The following is a 24,143-nucleotide window of genomic DNA, read 5'->3' on the forward strand; positions in this document are numbered from 1 at the left end:
TCAGACAGTTCTGTTGACTTATTGAGACAGACTGAGCACCAGTACTCCTAGCACTGTGCTGAACCTGGAAAAGCCACTCCTTTGAGGCCTGATAGTTTATTAAGCTTTCAAGAGTCAGAAATAAAGTCCCCTACCTGTACTATTATTTTGTGACTCTATATATTCATGATAGAGGGAGCCACAGACAAGCTCTAGATGCAACTAGACTGACACGGTGTGAGAACAACTCAGAATCTAGAAAGAGTGAGGAAAGAATGAAGAAAATGGGAGGCCCTTGAAGGAGGAGTGGAGGCAGAATCTCCTCAGCTCTGGCTGAGTCTGTCCTCCCTGCAGATAATGCCCTAATAATCCCTCCAGCCATGTGGCAGTTCCTGGGCAGTCACTCACCCCTTTCAACCCAGGTCACCAACTTCTGCAAGTTTATCCATGATGTCCACTGTCACATGGACTGGGATTGCTTGTGGATGTGGCAACATCACCATCTAATTCACTCAGGGCAAGGGGATCAAAAATGACTTCTGGTGGACCAATTCAAGACCTGTTCTTTTCTGGACTCTTCTGCCCTGCTCTGTAGCTCTGCTGAGTAGTCTCTGGCCAGTGCGGCTGCTCTTTCAGGTAGGTCTCCTGTTTGTGCAGCTCTGTCCTTCCTGCCCCATGAGCACTGCTTCATTCCAGGGAGGCTGGGACCTAGGCCTGGGGAGAAAAATCAGGTTAGTTAAAACCTTCATCTAGAGAAGAGTTGCTCAAAATCGGCAATTCTGATATTTTGTGCTGGGTAATTGTGTGGTATGGGGGGCTGACTTGGGCATTGTAGAATATTTAGCTGTATCTCTGGCCTTTTCCCAATAGAGGCCAACAGCACTTCCTTTCTCAGTTGTGACAAGTAGAACTTTCTCTAGACATTCCAAAAAGACCCTGGGGAGCAAAACTGGCCCTCTCCATCCCCAGTTGACTTAAACGTGACTCTTGGACTTCAGGACTGTACCACCCATGTCTGTGGTCAGTAGCCACATGTGACCAAAGTATTTGAAATGTGACTAGTGTAACATGTTGAAATAATATTTTGGATGTTTTGGGTTAAACACAATGTATCCTTAAAATTAATTTCATGTATTTATTTTACTTTATTAATGTTACTAGGAGAATATTAAAAATTATACACGTGGCCCCCTTACCTATGTATCAGACAAGCGCTGCACTAGAACATCAGGCTGTGCCTATTAAAAGCAGACACAGACTTGACAGAGCAGGAAGGGCAAGAGCCTCAGTCTGGTCCAAGGTCTTTGGAGAGAAGCCAGAATTTATGGAATAAATCCACCTGGCAGAGGGTCATTGTGTCCACATTTACTTCACCATCATAGTCTTAGAGATTTGGGTACAAGTCACTCTGCTAAGTGCTGTTAACATTGAACTTTAGGCATGGAGTCTATTAGGAATAACCTGAATTTGGGAAGCATATCTACATTTGCATTCTAGCTCCTCCACCCCTGAAAGTTATATTTAAAGGTTATTTAACCTTTAAAACTGTTTTCCTTTTTGAAAATATGGTGTTCTAGTTCCCTTGCTGCTGGAATGCAATATACCAGAAATGAAATGGCTTCGAAAAAGAGGAATGTAATAAACTTCTAGTTTACAGTTCTAAAGTCAAGAAAATGTCCCAATTAAAACAAGTCGATAGAAATGTCCAATCAAAGGTATCCATCCAGTGAAAGATACCTGGTTCAAGAAGGCTGATGAAGTTCAGGGCTTCTCTCTCAAGTGAGCAGGCACATGGCAAACACAGTCAGGGCTTCTCTCTCAGCTGGAAGGGCACGTGGCAAACACAGCATCATCTGCTAGCTTTCTCTCCTGGCTTCCAGTTCCATGAGGCTCTCTGGGAGGCATTTTCCTTCTTCATCTCCAAAGGTCACTGGCTCCTGGACTCTCTGCTTCATGGTACTGCAGCAATCTCTGCTCTCTCTGAATCTCTCTCATTCTCCAAAATGTTCGCTCTTTTATAGGACTTCAGAAACTAATCAAGACCCACCCAAATGGGTGGGGACATGCCTCCAGCTAATCCAGTTTAACAATCACTCTTGATTAAATCACATAGCTTTAAAAAACATGGCTTTTCTAGGGTACATACATCATTTCAAACCAGCACATATGGTTACACCTATAATTAGGGCATTTGTAAGGATTAAATGAAATACTAAATGAAAAGAACAAAGCAGCATCTGAATATGATGGAAGACAACATTTACACGTTACTTATTAAGTGGCCTTTGGCTGAATGATGCAGAGGCAACACCTCTGCTCTGAGAATGACACCATGAGGCAGTTTTACTGACACCCTCCTTTTCAGATGAGGAACCAGCCTGTAGCTCCTGTGAAAGCAGTGGAATTTACTAGGGTCTCTCTGGCTGTGGAGCTCACTTTCCTGGAACCACCTTATCTGCACTCGTGGTCCCCTTTACAAACCTTTACTATGTTTTGCTCTTCAATGTAGTGTACTGCTCTTATAGTGGGCCGTGCAGAAGTCTGGGAGGTCCTGGAGAAGCAGCATCAGACAAGGGGGAAGGAATGGAGGGAGAAAGGAGGGGAGGGGAAATAGCGGGTGGGGGAAAGGGATGGCCAGGTATACAACCAGCTCTCCTCCTGGCTCAGCTGACCAGGGCTGTGTTGGGGTCACAGGCAGAGCTGGGGAAGCTGAAGGCAGGGACTGAGTCTTCTAAGTTGTTGGATTTCTGAAGGTCCTGTGGATTTGTCCTCTTTATAAATGTGAATTTCAGTCTTTGACAATTTAGGCCCTACTCAGTATCATATGAGCTTCCTTGGAGAAGAAAAAAACAAACTTACTTTCCCTTAAACAGGTTTCACTTTCATTTATCTATTTAGGATAGTCTTTCACTGGTGCATGTTCTTAGTTGCTAGAGTGAAAGGAATTTCTATTTCCATTTAATTTGTTCTTTGTTGGTGTACACAATCACAACTGATTTTTTCATGTTTATCTGGTAGGCTCCAACTTTGCTGACTTCATTTTTTAGCCGTTAGTTTTCTTGTGGATTTTTTGGATTTTCTATGAGAAGGATCATGTCATTTGGGAATAAAGTTTTATCTCCTCCTTTACAATATGGATGCCACATATTTCCTTTTCTAGCCTAATTCCTCAGACCAGAATTTACAATAGAATTGGCAGGATAGGCATCCATGTCTATTCTCTGATTTTAGTAAGAAAGTTTTGTTTTTCATGGTCGTGACTTTTTATTTTATCTTTATTGACATATGTTACAAATTCACATGTGATGTAATCATCCAAAATGTACAACATATGCTTCACAATATCATCATATATCTATGCATTTATCATCACAATCAACTTTTTCTTTTTTCTGAAAAATAACCTATATACAAAAATGCAATTAATTTCAAAGCACACTGCAACAATTAGTTATAGAATAGGTTTCAGAGTTTGGTATGGGTTACAATTCTACAATTTTAGGTTTTTACTGCTAGCTGCTCTAAGATATTGGAGACTAAAAGAAATATCAATATATTAATTCAGCAATCATACTCATTTGTTAAACCCTACATTCTCTGTATCACTCCAACATCATTTTTTATCTTTCTCCCACTCTTATGGGGTATTTGAGCTATGTCCATTCTAAGTTTTTCACTTTTGAAGGACAATTTGGCTATGTAGAGATATTAACTGGAAGTCTGTCTTGTAAGATCTTAAATACATCATACACTGCAATCTTGCCACCATCAGCACCAGCTGAGTAGTCCCAACTCAATTTTACATGCTTTTCTTTATACATAAATAGATTGTTTTTCTCTTGCTGCTTTCAAGATTTTCTGCTTATCTTCATTTGACAGACTGATTAGTATGTGTCTTGGAGTAGGCCTACATGGATTTATTCTATTTGGAGTTCATTGGGCTTCTATATTTACGTATTTATGTTTTTTATAAGGGTTGAGATGTTTTCCCCCATTATATGCTGAACTAATCTTTCTAGCTGTTTACTCTTCTCTTCTTCTGAGACACGAGGATTCTAATATTTCTGCACTTTGTTTTGTCCATCATTGCCCTGAACTCCAATTTACAGCTTTCCATTTTTTTCCTATGTGCTCATTTGCACATTCAAAATCATTTGTCCTATCCTCTAGATTCCTTGTTCTTTCTTTCACCTCTTGAAATCTGCTGTTTTGTGTCTCTACTATATTTTTGACTTGGTCTACAGCATCTTTCACTTCTATGATATCTGCTATTTTTCTATTTATTCTTCAAATTCCTCTTTATGCTCTTCTAGTGTCTTCTTGATCTCCTTTATGTCATTAGCCATCCCATTTACTTTATATAGTAGATTTGTATGAACAACTTTGATTAATTGTTCCAAAGTCTGTGTCTCCTCTGGTATCTTAATTTGGTCATTAGGCTGGGCTCTACCTTTCTGCATCTTCATATGGTTAGAGATCTTCTGTGGTCTTGGAGACATGTAAGTATCTTGATAGGGTTCCTTTTGAACTTGATTTCATTCAGTAGTTTAAAGCTTTGTATTTGTGGGATGGATGTGGAGCAGGATGTGGGGCACATCCATGTGGTGACAGGTTGTGGCACATGCATAGGTACAGGTTGGGGATGCTATGCTGGTGCCTGTGAGCCTGCAGTGCAGGGCACTGGGCTGTGGAGATGAGTGTGGGGGCTGTGGGGGTGGAATGCAATACCCTTTAAAGTGGAAAAATTGAATGCTTAGGCGCACACATGAACTTTTTGTCTGACACCTTTTTCCAAAAGAGGAAGAAGACAAAGTTTCAGAGTTATCTTGAAGGTGCTGTGTTGAACAAATTATGTCTTTCAAACACTCTTTCAGACCCCATAAGGATTTAGTTACTTTGGAATTCAAAATGAAAAAAGCTGAGTATCAAAAGTGTTCATGTGTGATGGCAAAATTTAAGGGAAATACCTTCTATAGAGAAGTACACAAGTAAGTCATACAAACATGCTCACCCATGGAGATGAGGCAGATGCATTTCTCCATTTCACATCTCTTTACAGGTTCTTCTGAGCAGGGCCCAGGTGCTTCCACTCCTCCTGGGTGAGTTCCACAGCCACGTCCCTGAGTGACACTGAGGCCTGGAACGAGACATTTCTGTTCATGTTGAAGGAGTCACAAGTAGGTCATTTCATAGAAAATATATAAGAAATCTATTCTTAGGATGTTTACTGTAAAAATCTTAAAGGAAATGATTATAGAGAAGAATGCTTACCCTGGACTTAATTTTCTCATATGCTTTGATGCTATTCAATTCATAAAAATGTTTATAACATATAATTAATGTGCATATATTTATGAATTATATAAATGTACTGTCAATACATATATTAGAAAAGCTGTTGCTTCTTAAAACTATTTTTTATAGTATGTAAAAAAATCAATACACTTCCTACAACTTTCATTACACATCCGAATAGACTACCCTCAGCATGCTCTAGGTCAGCAGTCAGCAAACTATGCTCCAATTCCAGTTGGACCGAGCTTTTACAAATAAAGTTTTATTGGAATGCTACAATGCTCAATCATTTACATATTGACTGTGGTTGCTTCTGGGTAGGTTACAGGAAGAACAGGCATTGCCTAAATCCACTCAGACCTATTGTTTACTGCTATACCATATTTACAAACTGACTGTGGAGCGGAACAGTCAGAGATCCTATGACTCTTACAGCTGCAAATACTTTCTAACTGATGCTTCAGAGAAAAAAATGTGCCAATTCCTGGACTACATAGCCAATTAAAAGAAGGACTGTCTGACTATAGTAAAATAACAAAGAGAGTACATTTTATCAAGAGAGATATGTAGACAAAGCAAAAAGGATAAAATAATACACATCCTGTGAACACTGACCAAATGAAAGTTGATGTGGTTATATTAATACCAAGAGCAGTAGATTTAAAGGTAAGAAATAATTATGAAAGATAAAAAGAACAGATTAAAATGATAAAATGGTCTTTCCAACCAGAAGACAGAACCTGTTTGCATGCACCTCCTCCAAATATGCAAACAGAAATTGACAAGATTGAGATACTACAGTCTAAAGGCCAAATCTGGCCCACCATCTGTTTAGTGGGTAAAATTTTACTGAAACACAGCCACATTCACTCCTTTAGGTATCATCTTAGCTGTGATAGTGCTATAGCTGCAGAGTTCAGTAGCTGCAACAAAGAGTATGGCTTACAAAGCTGACCACTGGAGATTCATGGAAAATATTTGCTCACCACCATGGTAAAAGATTTAAATTACATAATAAACCACGATAACTGAGACTGAAATGGACTAATCACTGCATTATGATATTTTCTGGTGCATTTTTTTTTATTTCAAAAACAGAACATTAGCCTCAACAAATTACAAAAAATTAAAATCGTGCAGAGTATATTTGTGCTTTAGCTTAAGTACAGAGACCTGAAAAAAGCAAAACATCATCAGCACAAGAATAAAAACTGCTGGGTAAACTGAAAATCAGTTTTCATGAAGCCATCAGGGAACTGAAATTGCAGAGCAAATACCAATCTGAAATAAGGAGAGGCAGGCCACTGAAGACTGCAAAAGGGCCTGCTCAGTTGGTGATTTGGAGCAGATGGCACCAGACTCCATATAAACCACTAAGAAGATAAAAGGAGACAAATTTCAACACTTGTGAAGTATAGTGAAATGTGGGTTACAATGACTGTGTGAAGACCCAGAGGTCTAGAGACTGTCCTGTGGGACTTCCCCTGGAGGCCACGCTGTCAGTCACAGATAAGACTGGAGAGAATCCAAAAGAAAGCCCCCTGAAGGTACTGGTTAGGGTAGAGAAAGAATAATCACTGTCTGAATCCATTCAGACCGATTGCTTATAAGTACGATAGAACAAATCACTTATAGAAAAGGAAAGTCCTGTAAACACATATCCTGGGTGGGACCCCTCTTGTGGCCTGAAGCTTCTTAACTTCAGACCTCAGCCTACATGGTTTTCCCTCTGAAGTTATTTTTCCTCCACTGTGTCCCTTCCATGAACCTCACAGTCCAGACTGGCAGTGGCTGTCTTTATACAGGTCCCACAGCACTCTCGTTGGCTTTCTAGGCAGTAGCCTTGGATCATACCCATCAGACATAAAGAGCTTCCACAAATTCTTCCTGGAAACTCCCTGACTGAACCTAGTTTTCTCTGAAAAGCATGACTGGTTTCATCCTCACAGGGAGCACTATTGTCTGGGGTCTCTCTTTCTGGGAACCCATAATTTTCCAGAACATCAACTTCTGCTTTGTTTCTACCCAAGAGTTCAGGTGTCAGCTTCTCTCTTTTCAGTCGCATGTCATGATAAGCTGTGAGGAGAAACCAAGCTGCACTTTCGACACTGAATTTGGAGATCTCTTCTGCTAAATATCCACGCTCATGGCATTTAAATCTACCTGTCAGACAAAGCCACTAGTCCATTCGGCCTGACGATCTGCTCTTTGAAAACAAGGATCATCTTCTTTCAGGTTTGCAAAAACACATGCCTCATTTCGGTCGACAACCTCATCAGAGGGATCTTTAGAGTCCACATTTCTAACAACAGTCTCTTCACAGCATTCTAGGCCTTCTCGTAAAAGGTTAGCACAATTCTCCCAGATTCTTCCCCTCATCCATTTCAAAAGCCGTTCCAACATCTTTGGTATTTGCAAACTGCAGCAGCAGCACCCCACTCTCTGGTACCAAAACCTGTTCTAGTTGCTAGCTGCAGGAATGCAATATACCAGAAACAGAATGGCTTTTAAACAGGAGAATTTAATAAGTTGCAAGTTTACAGTTCTAAGGCCCAGAAAATGTCCCAATTAAAACAACTCTATAGAAATGTCTAATCTAAGACATACAGGGAAAAACACCTTGGTTCAAGAAGGCCGATGAGGTTCAGATTTTCTCTCTGAAGTGAAAAGGCACATGGTGAACACAGTCAGAGTTTCTCTCTCATCTGCAAAGGCACACGGTGAACACAGCAGGGTGCCTCTTTCATCTGGAAGGGCACATGGCAAGCACAGTGTCATCTGCAAGCTTATTCTCCTGGATTCCTGATTCAGGAAACTCCCTGGGAGGCATGTTCTTTCTACATCTCCAGAGGTCACTGCGTGGTGGATGCTACTTCTCATGGCCATGCCATTCTGCTCTGTTCTCCCTGAATCATTCATTCTTCTCCATGTTTACTATTTTACAGGACTCCAGGAACTTACCAAGACCCACCCAAATGAATGGAGATATGCTGTCACCTACTTCAGCTTCACAACCACACTTGATTAAATTACATCTCCAGGCAGAGGATGTGATTACAGTTTGAAACATACAGTATTGGACAGGGATTATTCTGACTTTATGAAATGGGATTTAAATTAGAACACAGATTTTTCTAGGGGATACACATTTTAAATCAGCACATTCAACCACTTGGACCCTAAAAAGGACATGTTTTCCTCATATACAAAATACATTCATTTCATAGCAATATCAGGGAACCTTAAACCATTTCGATAGCAACAGACATGAAATACAAAGTTAGAAATGAACAAACTCCTATCAAAGTGAATTATGGCACGATTTTTCAAAGCCAAACTTACATCCTGCTGTTGGACCTGTAAAAACCCAAGACAAGTCGTTTGCTGCCAATATACAAAGGAGGAACAGTTATGGGATACACATATGCATTTCCATAGGGTGGAAGGAGCACAGGGGACACAGGACTCAAGCAGTTTCGAAAACCTATAGGGCAAAGACCATTAGACTTCACAGTCTGACAGTCATTCCTCCTGGGGGTTTCTGAAAACAGCAGTCCCACCTGCTCCAAAGGCCTATGCAGAGGTCTGCCTCTCTCCAAATGCAACTGTGGGGGACACGGGGGAGAACACCTTTTCCTTGGGACCACCCTCTCCCAGTATCATGGCTGCAACAGGGCTCCCTGACATCTCAGCAGCACCCCCTCAACTCCACCATGTGGTGGGAGCCAGGTTCTCCCCAAACCCCAGGGAATGTGCGTCACTGTCAGCAAGGGCTCTCCTGGCCCGAGGCTGCATCACTTCGGACCTCAGGCCCCATGGTTTTGCCTCTGAAGTTGTTTTTCATCCATTAGGTCCCTTGTCTGAACCCCACAGTCCAGACTGGCAGAAGCTCTCTTGTTACAGGTCCCACAGCATTCTCATTGGCTTTCTAGGCAGAAGCCTTGGACCATGCCCATCCGACATAAGGAGTATCTTTCCTGGATAACTCCATGTCCGATCCTGGCATTCTCTGAAAAGGCTGACTGGTGCCATCCTCACAGGGAGCACTGTTCTCAGAGGTCTCCCTTCCTGGAAGCCCATCATTTTCCACAATATCAACTTCTGGTTGCTTCATACCCAAGAGTTCAGGACTCAGCTAATCTCTCTCAGGCCATATCTCAAAATAAGGGGTGAGGAGAAACCAAGCTGCACTTTCGACCTTTCACTTGGAGATCTCTTCTGCTAAATATCCAAATCCGTGGCATTTAAAATCTACCTTCCAGACAAAGCCCCTCATCCGTGCTGCCCAATTATCTGCTATTTGAAAAAAAGGATCACCTGCCTTCCAATTGGCAATCACACATGCCTCCTTCCTGGTTACGGCCTCGTCAGAGGTATCTTTACAGTCCACATTTCTACCCACAGTCTCTTCAAAGCATGCTAGGCCTTCTCTTTCAAGGGTCTCACAATTCTCCCACATTCTTCCCCTTATCCATTTCAAAAGCTGTTTCAACATCTTTGGTATTTGCAAACTGCAGCAGCAGCAGCTCACTCTCCGGTACCAAAATTGGTTCTGGTTTGCTTGCTGCAGGCATGCAATACACCAGAAACGGAATGGTTTTTTGAAAGGTGAAGTGATGAAGTTGCTAGTTTACACTTTTAAGGCCCAGAAAATGTCTGAATTGAAACAAGCCTATAGCAATTCCACTCTAAGTCATCCAGCTAAAGATACCTTGGTTCAAGGAGGTCGATGAAGTTCAGGGGTTCTCTCTCAAGTCAGAAGGCACATGGTGAACACAGAGTTTCTCTCTCATCTGCAAAGGCACATGGTGAACACAGTCAGGGTGTCTCACACATCTGGAAGGGCCCATGGTGAGCACAGCATCATCTGCTAGCTTCTTCTCCTGGATTCCTGTTTCAGGAAGCTCCCTGGGAGGCATGTTCCTTCTTCATCTACAAAGGTTGCTGGCTGGTGGACACTGCTTTTCAAATGATGTACAGGTGACACCTTTGCTCTGAGAATGACATCACAGGGCAGTTTTAATGACACCCTCCTTTTCAGATGAGGAACCTGCCTGTTGCTGCTGTGGAAGCACTGGTTTTTACTGGTGTCTCTCTGGCTGTGGAGCTCACTCCTGGAACTGCCCTATCTGTGCACTCGCGTTCCCCTTTATAAATTTTGCTATGCTTTGCCTCTTCGACATAGTGTGCTGCTCTTACAGAGGGCCATACAGAAGTCTGGGAGGTCCTGGAGATGCAGCATCAGACAAGGTGGAGGGAATGGAGGAAGAAAGGAGGGGAGAAGGTGGGGACAGGGGGTGGGGGAAAAGGAGGGCCAGGTACACAATCTCCTCCGGGCTTAGTTGACCAGGCTGTTGGGATCACAAGCAGAGCTGGGTGAGCTGAAGGCAGGGACTGAGTCTTCAAAGTGTTGGATTTCTGAAGGCCCTGTGGATTTGACCTCCTTATAGATGCAAATTTCAGTCTTTGACAATTTAGGCCCTACTCAGTATCATATGAGCGTCCTTGGAGAAGAAAAAACAAACTTACTTTCCCTTAAACAGGTTTCATTTTCATTTTATCTATTTAAGATAGTCTTTCACTGGTGCATGTTCTTAGTTGCTAGAGTGAAAGGAATTTTTATTTCCATTTAATTTGTTCTTTGTTTGTGTACACAATCACAACTGGTTTTTTCACGTTTATCTTGTAGGCTCCAACTTTGCTGACTTCATTTTTTTAACAATTTTCTTGTGGATTTTTTGGATTTTCTATGAGAAGGATCATGTCATTGGGGAATAAAGTTTTATTTACTCCTTTCCAATATGGATGCCACATATTTCCTTGGCCAGCCTAATTCCTTGTCCCAGAACTTCCAATACAATGTTCAATAGAATTGGCAGGAGCAGGCATCCATGTGTATTCTCTGATTTCAGTAAGAAAGTTTTTTTTTTCATTTTCATAACTTTTTATTTTATTTTTATTGACATATATTACATATTCGCATATGATGTAATAATCCAAAATGTACAACAAATGGTTCACGATATCATCATATAGCTATGCATTTATCATCACAATCAACTTTTTATTTTTTTCTGAAAAATAACCTGCATACAAAAAAACAATTTTGAAGCACATTGTAACAATTAGTTATAGAACAGGTTTCAGAGTTTGGTATAGGTTACAATTCCACAATTTTTACTGCTAGCTGCTCTAAGATACTGAAAACTAAAAGAAATATCAATATATTAATTCAGCAATCATACTCATTTGTTAAGTCCTACATTATTTGTATAACTCCACCATTAGCTTTGATCTTTTTCCCACACTTTAGGGGTATTTGAGCTATGCCCATTCTAAGTGTTTCACTTTTGAAGGACAATTTGGCTGGGTAGAGAATTATTAACTGGAAGTCTTTGTCTTACAGAATCTTAAATACATCATTCACTACCATCTTGCCACCATCAGCACCAGTTGTGTAGTCCCAACTCAATTTTGCATGTTTTCCTTTATATGTAGTAGATTGTTTTTCTCTTGCTGCTTTCAGGATTTTCTGCTTATCTTCATTTGAGACTGATTAGTATGTATCTTGGAGTAGGCCTAATTGGATTTATTCTATTTGGAGTTCACTGGGCTTCTTTGATTTGCATATTTATGTTTTTTATAAGGGTTGAGATGTTTTACCCCATTATATGCTGAACTAATCTTTCTAGCTGTTTACTCTTCTGTTCTCGTTTTTCTCTTGCTGCTTTCAGGATTTTCTGCTTATCTTCATTTGAGACTGATTAGTATGTATCTTGGAGTAGGCCTAATTGGATTTATTCTATTTGGAGTTCACTGGGCTTCTTTGATTTGCATATTTATGTTTTTTATAAGGGTTGAGATGTTTTACCCCATTATATGCTGAACTAATCTTTCTAGCTGTTTACTCTTCTGTTCTCCTTCTGAGACACTGATGATTCATATATTTGCGCACTTTGTTTTGTCCATCATTTCCCTGAACTCCAATTTACATCTTTCCATTTTTTCCCATGTATTCATTTGTATGTTCAAAGTCAGTTCTCCTCTCCTCTAGTTTGTTCTTTCTTCTGCCTCTAGAAATTTGCTGTTTTGTATCTCTACTATATTTTTTATTTGGTTTACAGCATCTTTTACCTCTATGATATCAGCTATTTTTCTGTTCATTCTTTCAAATTCCTCTTTATGCTCTTTTAGTGTCTTCTTGATCTCCTTTATGTCATTAGCCATCCCATTTACTTTATATAGTAGATTTATATGAACAACCTTGATTAGTTGTTCCAAAGTCTGTGTCTCCTCTGCTGTCTTATTTGGTCATTAGGCTGGGCTCTACCTTTCTGCATTTTCATATGGTTAGAGATCTTCTGTGGCCTTTGAGACATGCAAATATCTTGATAGGGTTCCTTTGGAAGTTGATTTCATTCAGTAGTCTAAAGCTTTGTATTTGTGGGATGGATGTGGAGCAGGATGTGGGGCACATCCATGTGGTGACAGGTTGTGGCACATGCATAGGTACAGGTTGGGGATGCTATGCTGATGCCTGTGAGCCTGGAGTGCAGGGCACTGGGCTGTGGAGGTGAGTGTGGGAGCCGTGGGGTGAAGTGCAGCTCAGGCAGGCCTTGGCACACACCAGCAGTGTGTGACATGGGTGACACAGAGGTAGGGTATGGAGGGTGGCAGATGGGGAGCTTTGTGGACACACGGGGTTTGGTACGTGGGCAGCATGTGGGTGGGTACATGGAATGTGGGGATTGTGGGTAACACAGTGCTTGGGAGGGGGCCCAGATTGGGCATAGTGCAGATGTGTCCTTGTATAGGGGTAGGGGTCTATGAGGGGGCTGGGATGTGGATGCACAAGTGTGCAGGGTTGGGGCACAGGCCATGGGGGTTACAGGACATTGGTCAGGGGTTGGTGATGTCAGGTGGGCAGGTCCCTAACAGGTGTGCAACTGCAGGAGGGTGGGGAACAGAGTAATGCATGTGCAGGGCAGGGGCTATGTGGCACAGGTATGCACATGAGGATCTGCCAGGTGTGGGAGCAGGGCGCTTGTGCCGGGGGCTGGGGCAAAGACCTGCACTTGTGCAGGGCAGGGTTTATGGGATGCAGGTGTCAAGAGGTTGGTGCACAGATGTTGGGGTGCATAGCAGGATGTGGTTATGCATGTGCATGCGTCTGGGGGACAGGGTGGTAGTGTGTGCGCATCTGGGAATGGAGTCCTTATGTGCATGTGTGAAGAGCTCACGGCCAGTGGGGTGGGGTTACACTCACATGGGGTGGGGCTGGATGCACAGGACTGAACTTGCCCAGAATTGGGAGGGTGTGGCAGAAATGCACGCATGTACGTGTATGGGTCAGGGGAGGCCAGACACTGATGTACGCATGTACGCGTGTGAGTCAGGGGAGACCAGAAACTGATGTACGCATGTACGTGTGTGGGTCAGGGGAGACCAGACACTGATGCACGTGTGTGGGTCAGGGGAGGCCAGACACTGATGTACGCATGTACAGGGTCAGGGGAGACCAGACACTGATGCACGTGTGTGGGTCAGGGGAGGCCAGACACTGATGTACATATGTACAGGGTCAGGGGAGACCAGACACTGATGTACGCATGTACGTGTGTGGGTCAGGGGAGGCCAGACACTGATGTACGTATGTACAGGGTCAGGGGAGACCAGACACTGATGTACGCATGTACGTGTGTGGGTCAGGGGAGGCCAGACACTGATGTACGTATGTACAGGGTTGGGGGGGGTTGCATAACTCTAAGGTCTCTGGGCAGATATTGTCTGGCTATAAGGTGAGCACATGCAGACTTGATGTGCAGGCGACTACCTACAGGGGGTAGGGAGGGGACGGGGCTAGGGACTGGGAGCAGGTTCACAGTTCCCAGGAGGGGTGGGGTGAGACTGTGCACTTGCATGGGAGACAGGTGTCATTCTGGGGCAGGCGAGCGGGTTTGTGTGGGGTGAGGATGTGTGGGGACTTTGAGGCAGGCATGCTTGAAGGCCGTGAATGGGTGGGTGATGGGGTTCAGATGCCTGGGTGTGGGGGAAGTGCAGGGCAGGAGCAGCATGTTTGGGTGCAACTTGTTCAAGAAACATGGCTTGGCTTACTTCCTAGTCTCTGTCCCCCTGTCTCTGCACTCCTGAGGGATCTGGGCCTCTCTTTGGAAAGGGGCACATTAAACTCAGCACTAACAGGTTGGTCTCTGGTTCTATGTGTCTCAATTCCTCAGTTTTTGCAACCAGAGCAACCCTAAGTGGTATAGAAGACAGTCCCAGGTCACTCACCCTGGAATCGATGTCCCAGTCATTTTTCTGTCACTTCTCTAGCTGTTCATTGTAGCTGGGGTGAACTCAACCTATCTTATTCTGCCATCTTCCTGTTAGTAAGAAAGTTTTTAGTTTTTCACCATTTAAGATGACCACTGTGCTTTTTTTTTCTTATAAGCAATAGGGAAAACCAAATCAACAGACTGAGCCCTCAACATTGGGGTTTGCTCCTGTGCTGGTTTGAAAGGATGCTTGTAACCTAGAAAAGCCATTTTTTCATTCTAATCCCATTTTGTAAAGGCAGCTGTTTCTTCTAATCCTTATTCAGTACTGTATGTTTGAAACCTTAATTACATCATCTCCCTGGAGATGTGAATCTATCAAGAGAGGTTGTTAAACTGGATTAGATGGAGATGTGTCTCCACCCATTCTAGGTGAGTCTTGATTACTCTACTGGAATCCTATAAAAGTGAGATTCAAAGAGAGCAGAGAAGGATGACAGAATGTCACAGAACTACAAAGCAGAGAGTCCACTGGTCAGCAAATTTTGGAGATAAAGAAGGAAAATGCCTCCCAGAGAGCTGGAAAGGAAGCTAGCAGATGATGCCATGTTCACTATGCGCTCTTCCACTTGAAAAAGAAATCCTGAACTTCACCAGCCTTCTTGAATCAAGGTATCTTTCCCTGGATGCCTTAGATTGGATATTTCTATAAACTTGATTTAATTGGCATATTTCTACAGCCTAAAAACTGTTAACTAGCAACTTATTAAATTCCCCTTTTAAAAAGCCATTCCATTTCTGGCTGTTAGCAAACTAGAACAGCCCATAAGAAACTTATTCCTGCAAAGTTTAGGCTAAGTCTACTTAAAATTGAGCTTAAGTTTCACACCCAGAGAAGCTCTATTGTTGCTCAGATGTGGCCTCTCTCTCTAAGCCAACTAGCAGGTGAACTCACTGCCCTTCCCACTGCATGGAACATAACTCCCAGGGGTGCAAATCTCCCTGGCAATGTGGAACAGAAATCCCAGGAAAAGCTGGGCCCCAGCATCAAGGGTTTGAAAAACACTTCTTGGCCAAAAGGAGTGAGAGAGAAATGAAACAAAATACACTTTCCATGGCAGAGTTAAGAGGTTATCCTGGAGGTGTACTGGAGTGGCTGGAGGGAAGTACCTGAAAAGTTGAGCTGGGTTCCAGAAGGCTTGACTCCTGAAGATAATTGTATGAAGATATAACTTTTACAATGTCACTGTGTGATTGTGAAAACCTTGTTTCTGATGCTCATTTTATCTAGGATATGGGCAGATGAGTAAAGAAAAATGGATAAAAAGAAATTAATAATAGGGGTAAAATAAATTGGGTAGATGGAAAAAACAGTGGTCAAGGAGAGGGAGGGTTTAGGGGTATGGAATGATGAGTCCTTCCTTTATTTTCATTTCTTTTTCTGGAGTTATGAAAATGTTCTAAAAATTATCATGATGATGAATTCACAACTATGTGATGTCATGAGCCATTGCTTATACACCATGCATGGACTGTATCTGTGTGAAGTTTTGTCAATAAAAATATCTGTTTTAAATGATACCCATGTGTTTTTTACTAAGGTCCTTCTTGATGCTGAGAGATTTCTTTTATAGCTCCAGTTTGTTGAGTAATTTTATTATGGATGGGTGTTGTTCTATCAAATGCTTTTTCTGTCTCAATTAGGATTATCATGGGTTTTTCCCTGCATCCTATTTACATGGCACATTATATTAGCTTATTTTTATAAGCTGAATTACCCTTTATTCCTGGGGTAAGTTCTGCTTATAACAGTGTATTATATCTTAAAAATGCAGCTTGATTGAATTTGCTACTTATGGAGCATTTTGGATCAATATTTCTAAGAAATATTAGTCTGTATTTTATCTTAATATTTTGGGCTAGCATTGCTATCTTCAAAAGGCTGGTCTCCCAGAATGAGTCAGGATGTGTTCCCTCATATCTCCTACATTTTGGAAGTGATTGAGAAGGCCAGATGCTCATTCTTTAAAGGTTAGGTAAAACACTAATGAAGTCAAGCAATTGCGGACTTTTCTTTTTTGGAAGGTTTTACATTACTGATTCAATCTCCTTACTTGGTTTGGGTCTCTTCAGTATTTCTATTTCTTCAGGGTCAGTTTAGGTAGTTTGTGTCTTCCTAGAAATTTGTCCATTTCATCTGGGTTAATAATTTGTAGATGTTATAGTTGAGGGTAATATTCTCACTTTCATTTCTGCTTTTAGTCATTTGAATTGTCTCTTTTTTACAGTTACTATAGTAAAAGTTCACCGATATTGTTGCTGTTTCAAAGAACAAACCTTTATCATCTTAGTTTGCTGGGGCTGCTGCACAAAGTACCACAGATGGACTGGCTTAAAACAGCACATTTAGTGTCTTACACTTTCGGAGGCTAGACATCTAACATAAATGTGTTATCAGGGCCTTGCCTCCTCTTAAAGGAGAGAATGCATTACATACCTCTCTCTTGGCTTCTAATGGATGGCAATGAAATTCCTTTGCTTCTGGCAGTCTGATTCAATCTTTGACTCCATCACATGGCTGTCTCTCTATTTCACTCTTACTGTGTCCAAGCTCACTCTTCCTAAAACAACGATCATATTTTATTAAAACCCCATTCAAACCCCAGGACTCATCCTCTTGAAATACCAGGTGGTGGCCACATCCTCTCTAAGCTCTGGGGAGTTGACCCCACCTCTTCAGTCACAAGGTTGGTGTTGACCTCATGACTTGAGGATGTCCTTAGGGCCAGACAGCTGCACCAATGGTTCTATCTTTCAGTCATTCTTATTTCATTTTGTTCCATTTCTGGAACAAATTTATCTACAGATTAAACACAGTACCAATCAAAATTCCAGGAACCTACTTTGAATATTTTTAAAAAGCCAACAACCTAAATTATCTGGAAGGGAAAGAGACTCCGAATAGCTAAAAGCATCCTAAAAAAGAAGAATGAAGTGGGAGGATTAATATTCCCTGACTTTAAAACCTATTATATAACCACAGTGGTCAAAACAACATGGTACTGACAGAAAGATAGAAGCACTGACCAATGGAATCGTGACTGCAGAAGCAGACCACCAAATCTATGCTCAACTGATTTTTTGACAAGGTCCCCAAATGCTCTGAACTGGGACAAAATAGTCTTTTCAATAATTGGGCATGGAAGAACTGGGTATCAATAGCCAAGAGAATGAAAAGGACCCCTATCTTACACTTTACACAAAAATTAACTCAAAGTTAACACCTAAATATAAGAACTAGCATCATAAAGCATCTAGAAGAAAATGTAGGGAAACATCTTTAAGACCTAGTAATAGGAGGTAGCTTCCTAAACTTTACACACAAAGCACAAATAACAACAACAAAAAATAGATAAATGGGAACTCCTCAATATCAAATGCTTCTGCACCTCAAAAGCATTGTCAAAAAGGTGAAGAGGCAGCCAACTGAATGGGAGAAAATATTTGGAAATCACATATTGGACAAAGGTTTGAGTGCCTGTATATACAAAGAAATCATACCACTCAACAACAAAAGAATAAACAACCCAATTATAAAATGGGCTAAAGATATGAATAGGCCTTTTTCCAAAGAGCAAATACAGATGGCTCAAAAGCACATGAAGAAATGGTCATTTTCATTGCCTATAAGGGAAATGCAGACCAAGACTACCATGAGATACCACCTCACACCTATAAGAATGGCTACTATTAAACAAACAGGAAACTATAAATGTTGGAGAGGATGTGGAGAAACTGGGACACTTTTGCCCTGCTGGTGGGAATGTATAATGGTGCAACCACAATGGAAGACTGTTTTGCAATTCTTTAGGAAACTAAATATCGAGTTGCCCTATGACCCAGCAATAGCACTATTTGACATATACCCAGAAGAGCGGAAAGCAACAACACAAACAGACATTTGCACATTGATGTTCATAGCAGCATTATTCACAATTGCCAAAAGATGGAAACAAACCAAATGCCCATCAACAGATGAGTGCATCAACAAAATGTGGAATACACATACAATGGAATATTATGCAGCAGTAAGACAAAATGACATCCTGAAGCACACAACAAGATGAGCCTTGAGGACATAATGCCGAGTGAAGTTAGCCAGACACAAAAGGATAGATACTATATGAGTCTACTTTTATGACCAGCATAAAGGTATAATCAGAGGCTTATAATATAGAATACAGGGGACTGAGAGATACATAGAAGCTAGAGATGGGAATACAGCCCTCTTGCCTCATCTATTCTGGAGCAGCGAGAAGGAAAAATATGAGGATCATATGGTAGCCCATGACAAACTCTGGGATCTGTTCTGTAACCACTTGTTGAAGAGTGCTGTAAAAACTATTGCTTTTTTATTTCTTTGCTTGCATATACGTTATACTATACAATAAAAAAAAAAAAAAAAAGAACTGCAGTATCAGGCAAGTCAGCCCAGAATCAAGAAAAAAGGCTTAAAAGTGGTGGGATCTCACAGCAGCCTGGCTGGCCTCTTCCCTATTTCACCACCAGCTGAGCGTGGAGCCACTCGGGTCCCCACTGCAGATCCCTGGCCCCAGTTCCAGAGGGAGCAGAGCAGCCCTCGTGCGCACACTGGGAACATGTGTGTCTGGCCCAATCTGTCTAGTCATGGCCCAAGGGGCTCGCCCTCCCAGAGCTGGTTCTGCACATGGAGGTGGTTCACTGATCCCTCTACAGAGAGCAGGCAAGTGGCTGCCTGGAGTGAGGGGCTGCTGACTGCAGGATGAGCAGTGCAGTGGCCAGGACCATGAGGAAAATATTTCCTAGGGAAGAAAGGACATTCACAGACATGTAGATGGAATTTCTTAGGGTCAAACCTGCATGCCCAGTACACCTGCAGAAAGGACCAGGGAGGGCTTGGCCTGGAGCTATTTCCAGACTCACTGTATGGGAAAGAACTGAAGGAGAGCACCTGCCCAGGCCTTCTGCAAAGACTGGGGAAGGTGTTTTCTTTTTCTTTTCTTTCTGTCTTCCTTTCTTTGTCAGTTTCTGACATTCAAGGAAAGCTCTGTCATAACATTAGCGGGATATAAATTTAAGGGATGCATGCTTCAGAGTCAAAATTCCAGCAATGATGCATGAAAACATCAAAATTTCCAAGTTTAGTCAAAATAATACAACTCAAAAAGAAACAGGAAGTGATGGCCCAAGGAAAGGAGAAAATTAAAGCACCAGAAACCACTAATGAGGCTGCTTAGACATGGAACATTCCAGACAAAGACATTTTAAAAAATTGTCCTAAATATGCCCAAAGAGCTAAAAGAAAACATGGACAAAGAACTACAGGAGTCTTCCTGGAAGATGGCGCCTTAGTAAGACGCACGGATCTTAGTTTCTTCTCCAGGACACCTACTAGGGGAGTAGAAACGATACAGAAAGCGCCCAAAGCCACAACAGAGATAAAAAAGACAGCGTACCCCATCCTGGAACGGCTGGATGGCTGAGAGAAGAAGCTCGGGTGAGATCGCCGAGGCGCGTGGGCCTTACCGGGCGGGGTGGCAAGCGGCCGGAGTTACTCCCTTCCCCCTTCCCGGGCCGGCTGGGAGAATTGGAGAGGCGGTCCCCTGAAACCAAGGCGGCTGGCGCCCACACCACACACAGCCCCCGGACCAACTGAGAGAATTGGATCGGAAACCCCCAGGCCGCGGAGAACGGTGACGGGTGGGGGAGGCCCCTTCCAAACCCGTGACACCAAGGGAACGTGCACTCTCTCGGGCGGGCTGCTGCCGCTGGCGCCCTCCCGCCACGCTTGTTGCCCAGGGCCGACTAGGAAATTCGGACGGGCTCTTTCCCTGGCTGCGGCGACCAGCAACCCTCCCTGCGTTCGGACCGCGGGCCGGCTCAAGCCGCTTCGGCTAGCGAACCCCCAGGACGGCGAGAGTTTTCCAAAGTTTAAGGTCCCACAGCACCTTTTACTGGTGGGACCCGCAGACAAACGTGTGCCACGAGCGCCACCTACTGGGCAGGATAAGAAAAACAGAACCCAGAGATTTCACAGAAAAATCTTCCAAACTTTTGGATCCAATACCCAGGGAAATCTGTCTAAATGCGCAGACGCCAACAGAAGATAACAGATCACGCTCAAATAATTGAAAATATGGCCCAGTCAAAGGAACAAACCAATAGTTCAAATGAGATACAGGAGCTGAGACAACTAATGCTAAATATACGAACAGAAATGGAAAGCCTCTTCAAAAACGAAATCGATAAATTGAGGGAGGACATGAAGAAGACATGGGCTGAACATAAAGAAGAAATAGAAAAACTGAAAAAGCAAATCACAGAACTTATGGAAGTGAAGGACAAAGTAGAAAAGATAGAAAAAACAATGGATACCTACAATGATAGATTCAAAGAGACAGAAGATAGAATTAGTGATTTGGAGGATGGAACATCTGAATTCCAAAAAGAAACAGAAACTATCGGGAAAAGAATGGAAAAATTTGAACAGGGTATCAGGGAACTCAAGGACAATATGAACCACACAAATATACGTGTTGTGGGTGTACCAGAAGGAGAAGAGAAGGGAAAAGGAGGAGAAAAACTGAAAATTTCCCAACTCTTATGAAAGACCTAAAATTACAGATCCAAGAAGTGCAGCGCACCCCAAAGAGATTAGACCCAAATAGGCGTTCTCCAAGACACTTACTAGTTAGAATGTCAGAGGTCAAAGAGAAAGAGAGGATCTTGAAAGCAGCAAGAAAAAAACAATCCATCACATACAAGGGAAACCCAATAAGACTATGTGTAGATTTCTCAGCAGAAACCATGGAGGCTAGAAGACAGTGGGATGATATATTTAAAATACTAAAAGAGAAAAACTGCCAACCAAGACTCCTATATCCAGCAAAATTGTCCTTCAAAAATGAGGGAGAAATTAAAACATTCTCAGACAAAAAGTCACTGAGAGAATTTGTGACCAAGAGACCAGCTCTGCAAGAAATACTAAAGGGAGCACTAGAGTCAGAACCGAAAAGACAGAAGAGAGAGGTATGGAGAAGAGTGTAGAAAGAAGGAAAGTCAGATATGATATATATATAATACAAAAGGCAAAATGGCAGAGGAAAATATTATCCAAACAGTAATAACACTAAATGTTAATGGACTGAATTCCCCAATCAAAAGACATAGATTGGCAGAATGGATTAAAAAACAGGATCCTTCTATATGCTGTCTACAGGAAACACATCTTAGACCCAAAGATGAACATAGGTTGAAAGTGAAAGGTTGGGAAAAGATATTTCATGCAAATAACAACCAGAAAAGAGCAGGAGTGGCTATACTAATATCCAACAAGTTAGACTTCAAATGTAAAACAGTTAAAAGAGACAGAGAAGGACACTATGTACTAATAAAAGGAACAATTAAACAAGAAGACATAACAATCATAAATATTTATGCACCGAACCAGAATGCCCCAAAATACGTGAGGAATACACTGCAAACACTGAAAAGGGAAATAGACACAGATACCATAATAGTTGGAGACTTCAATTCCCCACTCTCATCAATGAACAGAACATCTAGACAGAGGATCAATAAAGAAATAGAGAATCTGAATATTACTATAAAGGAGCTAGACTTAACAGACATTTATAGGACATTACATCCCAAAACAGCAGGATACACCTTTTTCTCAAGTGCTCATGGATCATTCTCAAAGATAGACCATATGCTGGGTCACAAAGCAAGTCTTAACAAATTTAAAAAGATTGAAATCATACACAACACTTTCTCGGATCATAAAGGAATGAAGTTGGAAATCAATAATAGGCAGAATGCCAGAAAATTCACAAATACCTGGAGGCTCAACAACACACTCTTAAACAACGAGTGGGTCAAGGAAGAAATTGCAAGAGAAATTAGTAAATACCTCGAGGCAAATGAAAATGAAAACACAACATATCAAAACTTATGGGATGCAGCAAAGGCAGTGCTAAGAGGGAAATTTATTGCCCTAAATGCCTATATCAGAAAAGAAGAAAAGGCAAAAATGCAGGAATTAACTGTTCAATTGGAAGAACTGGAGAAAGAACAGCAAACTAATCCCAAAGCAAGCAAAAGGAAAGAAATAACAAAGATCAGAGCAGAAATAAATGAAATTGAAAATATGAAAACAGTAGAGAAAATCAATAAGACCAGAAGTTGGTTCTATGAGAAAATCAATAAGATTGATGGGCCCTTAGCAAGATTGACAAAAAGAAGAAGAGAGAGGATGCAAATAAATAAGATCAGAAATGGAAGAGGAGACATAACTACTGACCTCACAGAAATAAAGGAGGTAATAACAGGATACTATGAACAACTTTACACTAATAAATACAACAATTTAGAGGAAATGGACGGGTTCCTGGAAAGACATGAACAACCAACTTTGACTCAAGAAGACATAGATGACCTCAACAAACCAATCACAAGTAAAGAAATTGAATTAGTCATTCAAAAGCTTCCTAAAAAGAAAAGTCCAGGACCAGATGGCTTCACATGTGAATTCTACCAAACGTTCCAGAAAGAATTAGTACCAATTCTCTTCAAACTCTTCAAAAAAATCGAAGTGGAGGGAAAACTACCTAATTCATTCTATGAAGCCAACATCACCCTCATACCAAAACCAGGCAAAGATATTATAAAAAAAGAAAACTACAGACCAATCTCTCTAATGAATACAGATGCAAAAATCCTCAATAAAATTCTAGGAAATCGTATCCAACAACACATTAAAAGAATTATACATCATGACCAAGTAGGATTCATCCCAGGTATGCAAGGATGGTTCAACATAAGAAAATCAATTAATGTAATACACCATATCAACAAATCAAAGCAGAAAAATCACATGATCATCTCAATTGATGCAGAGAAGGCATTCGACAAGATTCAACATCCTTTCCTGTTGAAAACACTTCAAAAGATAGGAATACAAGGGAACTTCCTTAAAATGATAGAGGGAATATATGAAAAACCCACAGCTAATATCATCCTCAATGGGGAAAAATTGAAAACTTTCCCCCTAAGATCAGGAACAAGACAAGGATGTCCACTATCACCACTATTATTCAACATTGTGTTGGAGGTTCTAGCCAGAGCAATTAGACAAGAAAAAGAAATACAAGGCATCAAAATTGGAAAGGAAGAAGTAAAACTATCACTGTTTGCAGACGATATGATACTATACGTCGAAAACCCGGAAAAATCCACAACAAAACTACTAGAGCTAATAAATGAGTACAGCAAAGTAGCAGGTTACAAGATCAACATTCAAAAATCTGTAGCATTTCTATACACTAGTAATGAACAAGCTGAGGGGGAAATCAAGAAATGAATCCCATTTACAATTGCAACTAAAAGAATAAAATACCTAGGAATAAATTTAACTAAAGAGACAAAAAACCTATATAAAGAAAACTACAAAAAACTGCTAAAAGAAATCACAGAAGACCTAAATAGATGGAAGGGCATACCGTGTTCATGGATTGGAAGACTAAATATAGTTAAGATGTCAATCCTACCTAAATT

At 41.5% G+C, this 24,143-nt stretch overlaps 1 protein-coding gene across 14 annotated transcripts in view; it reads right to left on the reverse strand.

The window, feature by feature from the left end:
* The window catches only part of LOC143681162 (uncharacterized), an 85,957-nt gene that overhangs the window by 52,205 nt on the left and 9,609 nt on the right, over nucleotides 1-24,143 (reverse strand). For 12 of the 14 annotated variants that reach the window (XR_013174415.1, XR_013174413.1, XR_013174414.1 and 9 more), the window contains 3 exons: nucleotides 17,047-17,170; nucleotides 4,991-5,116; nucleotides 388-693 (listed from right to left, as the gene is read on the reverse strand). Coding sequence is in view for 1 of the 14 variants with exons in the window: in XM_077157979.1 (XP_077014094.1) it covers nucleotides 506-693; nucleotides 4,991-5,116 (314 nt within the window). In the remaining 13 variants the exon portion in view is untranslated. Of the gene's footprint in view, nucleotides 1-387; nucleotides 694-4,990; nucleotides 5,117-15,719; nucleotides 15,837-17,046; nucleotides 17,171-24,143 lie in introns of all 14 variants that reach the window. The other 2 variants (XR_013174412.1, XM_077157979.1) reach the window with 2 other exon arrangements.

Source organism: Tamandua tetradactyla, chromosome 4 (genome assembly GCF_023851605.1).
Source record: "Tamandua tetradactyla isolate mTamTet1 chromosome 4, mTamTet1.pri, whole genome shotgun sequence".
Lineage (NCBI taxonomy): Eukaryota > Metazoa > Chordata > Mammalia > Pilosa > Myrmecophagidae > Tamandua > Tamandua tetradactyla.